The sequence below is a fragment of the Larimichthys crocea genome, chromosome I (genome assembly GCF_000972845.2).
Source record: "Larimichthys crocea isolate SSNF chromosome I, L_crocea_2.0, whole genome shotgun sequence".
NCBI classification, from domain to species: domain Eukaryota; kingdom Metazoa; phylum Chordata; class Actinopteri; family Sciaenidae; genus Larimichthys; species Larimichthys crocea.
In genome coordinates this window covers 23,927,550-23,937,881 of record NC_040011.1, presented here as the reverse complement: position 1 = coordinate 23,937,881, position 10,332 = coordinate 23,927,550, and the positions used below count along the sequence as shown (strand labels likewise).

Genomic DNA, 10,332 nt, shown 5'->3' with positions numbered 1-10,332 from the left:
AACAGAATTAGTCTGTTCAGTATCATACTCTGGTGGCTTCACCAGTATCAATGTGGGGAGTGGCGCGTCCTTTACAGCCCCCAGTTGATCCCCAGCAAATAAGCTAAGCACTGTTTGATTTACCATTAGGACATAAGCAGTATCTGTAAAGTCACATACACTCAGTGCCATTTATCTCAGTGGTATTATAATGTTTGAGGGATTATGACATGGAAACATACAGGAAAATGTAGATTAAATTTACCCCACATCAATGATTTTTTAAATTACTCTTCATCTTACTCTTCATTGAAAACATTTGAAAACTGCGGTTGACCTTTGATAGAAATCAGATAAATCCTTAATACAAAAAGGTAAACATAACATATAAAAATATCTAAAAACAAGTGATTCAGTTTCATTTTCTTTGCACACTGTTTCCTGGAAACAGGATGATATTTATAGGTCTGTAGTGTGTCGGTGGAATTTGTCTCTGTCCCAGAAAGAGCTTGTTACTCCCGAGCAGTTTTGATTCAGGTGGGAAGTGTGGTGGTGCTCTAAATACTATTCAGGTTTTTCATGATAAATAAAACGTCAGGGTAAATGTTGAAGACCATTTGACCATACATTCAAATTAATAGACCTTTTTTACAGCAGCCTTTTTGACATTAAATAGTAGGTAAACAATGACACAAATTAAGGTTCAGTTCCATTCAGGTCAAACAGAGTCAGGGTGCTGCTATGGTGCATGTAGTCTCTACTGCAATACATGGAACGGAAACTTAAAGGTGTGCGGCATTCAGTGGCTTACTGATTGCAACCCCCCTCACCTCACCTTCCTAGCACAAAGCAGAAACTAATTAGACAGTGAAACGTGTTAAATGAGAAAGGTCCATTCACAGCTGCTGTAGAAACGTGGTGGTTCAACATTGCAGAGTCAGAATATATATAAGAAGATATAAAAGGCTCATTCTACAGTAAGAAGAAATTATTCTGATTCATAATGATTCTTATATTCAGGTGATTATATACTAATGAAAACATAATTATACATATTATATTCTGCTATATTCTATAAATAGAGACCCGTAAATCTGAGACACTGGGCCATCAATTAGTATCATTGGTAATGCCTGCGTTGACGCTACTATTTCATGTCAACATGGCTGCTGTGAAAGAGGTCTTTTTAAACTATTAATACAAAATATTGATTACTGAATGTTTCAATCAAACTTTTACCACCTGCTCCGAACAACATATACATATTCTTTGACATTTTCATTTTCAAACCCCAAAGAAACAAAATAGAATATCAAAGGTGACAAAATTTGTTCATTAAATTTATTTTTAAAACGCAATCAGAAAACAGAAATCATTTGATCATTATCCAACCTAAACAAAAAAGTATTTGATGAAATTATGAAGAAAAGGTGTAAATTAATGAACAATGCAAAGAAATGGCATCGGCCATGTAATTTTAACATTTTGTTTTGGTAATACATATTTATCTTTGGTGGGGATACAATGCTGCCATCTAGGGGTTCAAAGTCATATTACAGAAAAGGTGTGTCAATGAGAAGTGTTTTTATTCATATAAAAACACATACAGACAAAGACATACACTTATTTTCCTTTTGATTTATTTTACATATCCATTCATTTTTTCTGCCCTTCATCTTTCTTCCCCACCTCTTCCCCCTTCTTCTCGTATTCTTCAGCTTTTTCTCCTCCCTCTTCTCCACCTTCCTCTTTTTTCTCATCTTCAGGTTCAATCTCAGCTCCATCTCCTTTCCCAGGTCTCTCATCTCCTTTCTCTCTGTTTTTCTCTCCGCCGTCTTCTTTTTTCTTTTCTTCATCATCCAGATCTTTCCCAGATTTATCTCCCTTCTCTGTCTTTTCCACATCCTCTTTGGTACTTTTGGTGCTCTCTCCATCTCCCTCTTTAGTCACCTCATTACTGTCTTCTCCCTGTCCCTGTTTTTTTACCTTCACATCTGAACCCTCCTCTTCCTCTCCCTCTGCTTCTTCTCGCTCTAATCCAACCTCCCCTCCCACTCCTTCACCTCTATCCTGTGCTTGTTCTCCTTCTACACCATCCTCTGGCACCTGAGGCCCCAGCGCTGCCACCTCCCACTCCAGCTGCTCCACCCTGGCCTGCATCTTGCGGTTGCTGGATTCTAACTCCACCATAAGTCGAGCTAGTTTTGTTTGCAGCACTTCCAAGTTGCTCTCCAGCCTTTTTATCTTGGTTTCGATTTTCTCTGTCTCCCCGGTCTCTCTTTCCCCACTCTCCTCCAACATGCCCATCTTAGTGAGGATCTGTCTGCCTTTCTCCTCCAGGTGACGTTTGGCTGCAGGGAACTCAGACAGCACATCTGTCAGGTCCTCTTTGGACAAGCTGAACAAGTCAGAGTGGCCGATGCTTCGGATGTTGGCAGTGCGACGGTTCCCTGACTTATTACCTGAAAGGACCCATGTTAAAAACAAAGAATATAATGTCAACCCAACCCATGTTCTATTATCAAGCTCATTTCTGAGACTAAAGGGGCATTAGGGAAATGCTGTTTTTGCTGTCTTGAATGACAAGTCAATAGTATTACAATAATATATTATTAGGTATTAATACTTTACATTTGTGTCTTGCTATCATTTTACAGTCTTTTAAACTGCTTAGTGTTGCTCTTCATGGCATAAAGGGGTTATTAACAGCATTGCTCATCTTTGCTGTAATGCTTCTCTAAAAATAATGGATGTTATCATAAAAGGTTACGCAGACTTGTATCTATACAGCGCCTTTCTGGTCTACCGAAGACGCTTTTACAACACTTTCACATTCAGCCATTCACACACATGCTCATACACTGATATGCCATGCAAGATGCCAACTGCTCGTCAGGAGCGATACAGTGCTCACTGTCCAAAGCACTCACGATGATGCTAAGCAATTTTGGGTTCAGTATCTAGCCTCCACTATTTTTATTAGGCTATATACACTGCCCTAATATTTTGCTGCTTTTTGTTGAAGATTAGCAAGTTTTATTTAATTGTTATTGCTAACCTGAATACACTTACTAACATGACCCGAAGCATATCAAGCTCATAGAGTCTGAATTGTAAAGGCCCAAGAATTAAACCTTGTGGGACTCCGCATGGCATGACATGAGACTGACACAGATTTTTGCAGCTATACGACAGAATAACCACACTGCCCTAATGTTATTTTTGCTTATTTCATACACCATCATCCTCTCATACTATAATGGTATACTCATACTATAAAGGTATTATAAATTATTTCAACCTCAACCTCAGTGTAGTTTCTTGGTTTCTAGTTCAATAAGCTTCATCCACAGGATCTTCCCATTCACATAATCTGTGACTGTGACCAGTCTAAATTTAAGGTTGTCTTTACTAACTTTAAATTTGAGCTGCTTGACCGATCTTAACACAGCAGGTGCTACATTACTGCTTTACTTCATAAATACAAAGCCAAAAAGCATCACAGGAAGATGCCTGTTCTTTTGGTAGCAAATCAATGCATCTATAATAGTCTCAAATCCTACCATTTGGCCTTGCTTTACCCATACGAGCATTTGACACTTGACTTACCTTTGATATTGAGGATGCTAATTTCCCCAAAGAAATTCCCTTCACTCAGTACGGCAAACTCTGTGACACCATCATCTGCTACAACTGCAAGTTTTCCCTCTTTGATGATGTACATCTCATGACCAACATCTCCTTTCCTGCAGACGTACTCTCCTGGACTGAACACCTGCGGGGCAAAAGGCATGAGCAAACTCTTCATCCGCACGCAATACTGATGTATAAGATAATGAATTAGGTAAAGCAATAAATCAGCACGATTACTCCTGTACAGTATTTATTTGTTTGACTATTTTTTATAAACCAAATTGAACTATACTCTAAAGAATCAGAGCCTAAGATAAACATTGGGCAGACTAGAGGATGACATCTTGCCAGGATCCAGTTTATCCAATTTATTGCTCACACTGGGCTAATCCTATCTAATCCCATCAGTAATTATTTGCCAAGTTGGCTATTACACTATTAAAGAATCTAGGTCCAAACATGAGGCAACATTTTGAAATAATGGAATCATAATGTTGGGGCTGTATGTGCATATCCTTCTACTATACGCATATAAAGTAACCAATTCCATTAATCATTAAATTTTTATTGCAGCAGTTTTTGGACTCTGCACTCTTGTACTACATGTTTACAATTTACAGAAACAGTCTGACTTGTATGTATGTAGACATTATATTGTGTTCATTCTTATTTCTTATATATTCATATATTCATCTATTTTTCAGCTCCCTATATGTACATCATGGTTAACTATTTATCTTTACATCATTGTTCAGCTTTGTTGTCCTTGTTTCAGATGTTTAGATATGTCTCTTTCAGTCTATCTTCCTAAAAACTGTTCCTAAAACTGCGCAATATTGAAAGAACTTAAAACTGCAGTCAAATATTTCACATACATGGCTAATAAAGCAGATTCTGATTCTAATATCAACATCTAACAAATATTAATTAGAATTAACATCAATAATATTGAATACTAAATGAGTAATACTGTGTTAGACTGACACAATCGCAGCACCCTCATTCGATTCAATGTACCACTGCATCAACCCTCCAATAACCCTTCAAACACATGGATGTAAAGTATTAATTAAGTGGACTATAGCTACATAGCTACAACCACCAATGTATCCCCTGCTAGACCCCAGCATCTCCCTTAAGTTCTTGAGCCATCTGTATCCTTTTACTGCCCTCAAACTCCCCTTTACCTGAGGTGTTAATTTAAGAACCAGTTCCTCCAGCAGACTTTTCTCACAGCTCTGGAAGATGGTAACTTTGGAGAGTGTGGGAAGGTGAACACTGACAGCAATCTCCGTCCTCAGGTGTAGGGGAAGCTGCTGCAGAATTTCATTCTCTCGCATGATCTTCTTGTTGATGTGAAGATGCTGGTACCAGCTGTCAATACGCTGTCTAAGCTCCTTGCTAATGTGATGGCTGCGCAGGTATTGCTTCACCTGAAAGAGGAAGAGAAGTAGCTAATTTTTCATAGAACAAATGAAATTGGTGTTTAGTCAGAGAATATAATTGAGCATGTCACCATCCCTCATCAAAATATCTTGCTACTTACCAGCTCGTGGTTAGGAAAGAAGACATTATCACGATCCCTAAGGCTTGTGATGACATTGCCAACATTGCCAACAATTGATGCAAACACCAACACAGCAATGAGCAGGTCTGCGATCATAAACAAGTACTCCTCTTCCCTTTTTGGTAAGGGGGTGTCTCCTACTGTGGTGAAAATCTGGGCAGAGAACCAGAAGCAGTAAAAGTACTGACGACGCATTGAGGCAAACTCTGGTTTGGTGATGTTGGGGTAGACCCAACGATCACTTCCAAAGCCGATGTAGCTGGATAGTGCAAAGTAGAGACAGGCATTCCAGTGGATCAACACAAAGATGTAAATCATGAGCTTGGAGATACGGAAGGTGTTGGGGTAGGAGGTTCTTGTCTCCATGCGATCCAGGGCCTCGTTGAGTCGTGGCATGCGCAGAAGGCGGTTGATCCTCACCATTGGCGTTTGAATGCCAAAGGCAAAGTAGAGGAAGTCAGTGGGCAGCAGGGAAGCCAGGTCCCTTAAGAAACGTTTAGAGTGCAGGTAGTGTTTCTTCAGTTGAGTTAGGTCCTTTACCAGAATGCCCTGTTCCAAGTAACCTGGACAGGGAAGAACAAGGTTTCAAAAAGCCCAGAGTACAGTTCAGACACTTGTACAATTACTAATATTCAAATCAATCTGACTTGCAAGAGTTGATAATGCTTTCACATCATAGATGTAAATAGGAAAGATTCCCATGTTTGACCTGCAAGCTATCTCATCAGCTGACAACTCAAGATGATTGTTTGGATGCTCATGTGCAGGTTAACATATATAATATATCAAAATGATATAGTCTTTTTGCTTTTTCAGGTACTTCTGTATTATTTACCACCAAATCAGATATAAAGGAAGACTGAGAAAAATCTGAGTCTCCCAGTCTCAATTACAACATGGATGTATACATGAACATGCCACATATAGAACATTATTACTCGATGATGGCTGACAAAACCAAATGCCACTTCAGTTCATTATAGCTAGACTGAAACTGAACACAACTTTGCAAAAGCTTCTTTATACTCATTTCAGTTGTACAATAAAGACCAAGTGGTTTTGAGTTATATGCAGATAATATGACAATATGCAGATGTTTCTGCATATTGTTCCTTTATATTAGGATTACATTTTATATTATATGTGCATGTGAATATTAAAATTATATTTTATTATATTTCAAGGATTCAGGCAAAATATGCAAAAAATCAATATTTACCTGTATGAACAGTGATGATCATGTCAACTATGTACATGAAGTCTGCCAGATAGTCCAGTGTGAGCCACACAGGCAGGTAGCTCAGTGCTATTGTAGTGAAGCACGTCCTGAGAAAACATGACTAATGAGACCAGGCTTCAGGGGATGTTAAATGATTTAGGTTGTGTATATGATTACTAATTAATATTCATCATATTGCATGTTTGTACCTCAGAATAATGATCACTAAGTTGTAGACAATGGGCAAGATCATGATCTGTAGCCAGATATAATAAAACTGTTCTGCTGGATCAACCAGCCTCTCTTTCCAGCTGATGAAGAGAAGAGAGACGGAAATGAAGATTCATAATCAGATCACTCATGATGATGTGACATTAGGATAATTATCACATAGCAACTACATTAACAACAGACTAAATGTTACAGCATGATGTCTCCAACACTTAAAAAACAAATGATGCTGTTAACATCTCACTCAGTGATTCTGAATGCTTTCATACATAATGACACATCAATAGGATCATGTTATCAGAACATTTCATATTGCCTAAAGGACTTTAAGGCCAGACAGTTTAAACTATGATTTGCAGGTGATCTGAGTGCATTAAAGGTCTCCTAGACATTAATTTAACTCAGTGATTACGAATATTAACATTGATCTTCTTTTGTAAAAATGTACAGCCCAAACATGAATTACTCACTTAATTTTAAACCTCTGAACCAGACTGGTGTCACGTTTCTCTTCTTCCTTGACTCCATCTTCTCCTTCTTCGCTAACTTTCTGCCCCTGATGCCACCTGAACAACCTCTGCCATTGGTTACCTTTGACGGGAACAGCACCTGTTTTATTCATTCTCAGTGTAGCCTAACACATTTTTCTAAGAGAAAATTGCTCCTTGCTCTTGCTATGTTTCTTCCTGTGTGAGCGTTGCACTTTCCTCGACTATGATTCAAACAGCCCTGCTGACTTACATCAGGCTGTACAATGTGGTTCACCTAACAACAAACCAGGTGTACCTGAGCACTGCCTGGTGATGCAGGTCTCTATGGGAGGAAAACACAACAGATGCTGCGTGTCCTCTGGGAATTCCTCCTTCTCTTAGAAAGCCAGAGAGGTCTTCCTGCTAGAGACGACAAACAAGTATAGAGCACAGACTAACCAGAACGTGTCACTGGAATAAATGCAATAATGTAAACATATTAAAATATTATATAATAGAATATTTCTAGTACAATAAAAAATCCAATGTTTAATGTTAATTTGATATTTAATTTCAAATGTATATCTTTGAATGGGAATTTTAAATTCAAATGACATCTTTAAAACTTTTGTGTTCTTTGTTTCTGACCTTAAACCTTTTTTGCTTTTGCTGTTTTGCCATTTTTAATTTGGGCTGATGTTTCATTAATACATATATTATCATGATATATATGTGTCTACTACCCAGCAGTGATGCTACTACACTTGCTTAGTGTGGTCCATCAAGCAGCAGAGTCCAAACACCTCAGGGAGCAGACACACTTCTTTCTTTGCAGCAAGGACGAGGCAAACCATGCAGGGGAGCTGCAGGTAGTCACCTTGATCTGGTGCAGGGAGCGGTGGTCTCTGCCTGAACATATATCATCTCATGAACGATCTTCCAGAATAGCACGAATGACATCAGTGAAATGTCGAGACAGGCTCAGCGGTGGGGAGAAAGTTGTGTTCATGTTCTCATCAGATCCAAACATGTGCAAGCAAGCTTTTAAAATTCACCCCACCTTGATTTGGACCCGATTCTATCCTTGACCATCATCAACATTTTCTGGTGATCGCTCTGTACTTTAACTGAGGTACATTTTTAAATGAAGAACTTTTTTACTGGTTTTATATTGCTGTATTAGTGCTTTCTCTACCGCTGCTGAACAGCTGGATTGCTCTGATTTACTGACCTTGACCAGAGAAACTGAAGCTTCGCAGACTGACAGAGCATGAACTTTATTTTAGTGCATTTATTTTCTGAGGGAGGGAAGGTTAGGTCAGTGGCTCTCAAACCTTTTCTGGATAACAATCTCTTTTTGGTTTGTTTTAAATACTTCAATCATATTCATTCAACTTTGTCCCACCAATTTCCCCCCCTGTCATTCACCCTTTTATGCACTGACTCTATCCCCAGCAGTATGGGTCTGCCCCACAGCTGGAAAAGGGGAAATGTAGGATGTAGTGTCTTTGGAGCTTCACCAAGTGTCAGCCTCCGTGGCTGTGAAGTGACGCCAACAGGGAAGTGCCAAAAGCTCTATGCACTAATAGGCTGTCTTTTAGTGATGTGTCAGTCGCGTCACGTCATGTTTGATACATCTGAACGTGAGCGTGGAAAAGGACGTACGCCACTTTTTTGTGCGTACGCAAGCTTTGTACACGAGGCCCCTGGTGAGCTTCTTCCAAAGGCTTATGGAGGCAGAGGAAACCAACTGACTGAATGTTGGCAGCACTTTACTGACAGTCCTCTGCTTCTTGATAATATTTTTCAAAGTGACTGGCATCAGTACAGTTTAGCAGTGAATTGAACCCTGGAAGTCAAGTGCATGTCACTGTGAGCCTCGCTGGACTCGAACTCGTGACCAGCGAATCTCTAGCACTGTGCGCATGTGTACATAGAATTTTTTAACGTTGTTCTGGACGCCAACTGTTCGGCCACTGAGGCGCATGGCGTCACTAAGAGCATACGACAGGTAGTATGGCAGACGTTGGCCCGATCAGAACAGTGGGATGTTTCTCGGTCAATTTTGTTCTTCAAAGTGTTAAAGCGAGTTTTCTATCAAAGTCACAAAAGGCCCTGTTATAGGCAATGACTAATGGGTAGCGGTCACAGCACCACAGCTCATGGGTTCACAGATGCTCAGTGGAGCTCTGTGTTTCTAGCGGGTGTTGGGTGCGCATGCGTGCCTGTCTGTGCAGCGCAGGAACACCGTGACCAGCTACCAATATAAAGTAAAGTTCCACTCGGCTTTCATAGGTCTCTGATGCGCACTTGCTCTCACTCACGGTGCAGGTCAATTTGTCTGTCTGTTATCACGTTGACACGCTCACACCTGTTAAGTCCACTCACTAGAAACACTTTTCAGGTTTTAAGATGCCTTACTTTTTGAATTAAAGTTTTAAAACGTGTCAAGTTGCCCCGTGGAATCATGGTAAGCCGTTTTTTTTTTTTTTGGAAGGTATTATGGTGTGCTACGTATATGGAGTGACAATAATTTATTTGTATGCTTAAGTGTTTTTATCTGGTTTGTGTAGCAGAGCGGTTAGTGCATTGATTGGGTGGTTTCAGAGAGTTACAAGGGTCTGTATATGCAATAAAAACAAGTGGCTACAGCCTTTTATTGGTATTAGTAAATGTAATTTTTACTTTTGAATATTTTAGTACAAAGAATGTATTAAATAATTTAGTGACGTAATACATTATAGGAGCCAAATATGTTGTAATGGGTGTCTGGTTTAATGTGTAGTTCACGTTGTGTGTGTGTGTGGTGTCACTGTTGCTGTCAGGTGTTTTGACCCGGAAGGACAAATGGTTTTTGAGTGCTATGGCGCTAAAAGGTTTGTCACACTGGAATTGGAATAAAAAGGCCACAATAATTCATCCAAAGAAGATTGTCTGGGCTCTCATTCAACCACCACAAACAAACGAACAATAGTGAAAGGCGCGTCAACCGGGTTACTCCGTGTCAAATGCCTCAGTAGCTTCAGTTATGGATTAAGCTCCTTTAACACACATACAAATCATAAGTCAAAACAGTTGGTCAAATAAAAAGAAACCAAACTTCCCATCACTACTGGCTACAAAATCTCCCCATATTAAACAGCAGAAATAAACATGTTCAAAGGTCAGAGGTCATTAGCTGTTTTTTTTTGTTTTTTAGTTTTTTTTTTGCTCCTTCATTGTGGCACCTTGAA

The 10,332-nt window shown here is 39.4% G+C and overlaps 1 protein-coding gene across 1 annotated transcript; it reads right to left on the bottom strand.

Annotated features, from left to right (window-relative positions):
- Window positions 1-1,635: 1,635 nt before the first annotated feature.
- On the bottom strand, window positions 1,636-6,702 carry cnga4 (cyclic nucleotide gated channel subunit alpha 4). The gene is made up of 6 exons (XM_019263886.2): window positions 6,608-6,702; window positions 6,399-6,505; window positions 5,159-5,742; window positions 4,800-5,045; window positions 3,589-3,754; window positions 1,636-2,441 (listed from the first exon to the last, which is right to left on the bottom strand). Exons 1-6 carry the CDS (start codon window positions 6,649-6,651, stop codon window positions 1,636-1,638), a joined length of 1,953 nt encoding a protein of 650 aa, XP_019119431.2. The 5' UTR covers window positions 6,652-6,702.
- Between the last annotated feature and the right edge of the window lie 3,630 nt (window positions 6,703-10,332).

Excerpts from the sequence above, each read along its gene's own strand:
- cnga4 (XM_019263886.2), bottom strand. The coding sequence starts at position 6,651 with ATGATCTTGCCCATTGTCTACAACTTAGTGATCATTATTCTGAG. Across the intron at positions 5,743-6,398 it reads GATCATCACTGTTCATACAG|GTTACTTGGAACAGGGCATT; the intron begins GTAAATATTGAT and ends TTCCCTGTCCAG. Across the intron at positions 3,755-4,799 it reads TTCTTAAATTAACACCTCAG|GTGTTCAGTCCAGGAGAGTA; the intron begins GTAAAGGGGAGT and ends TTTGCCCCGCAG.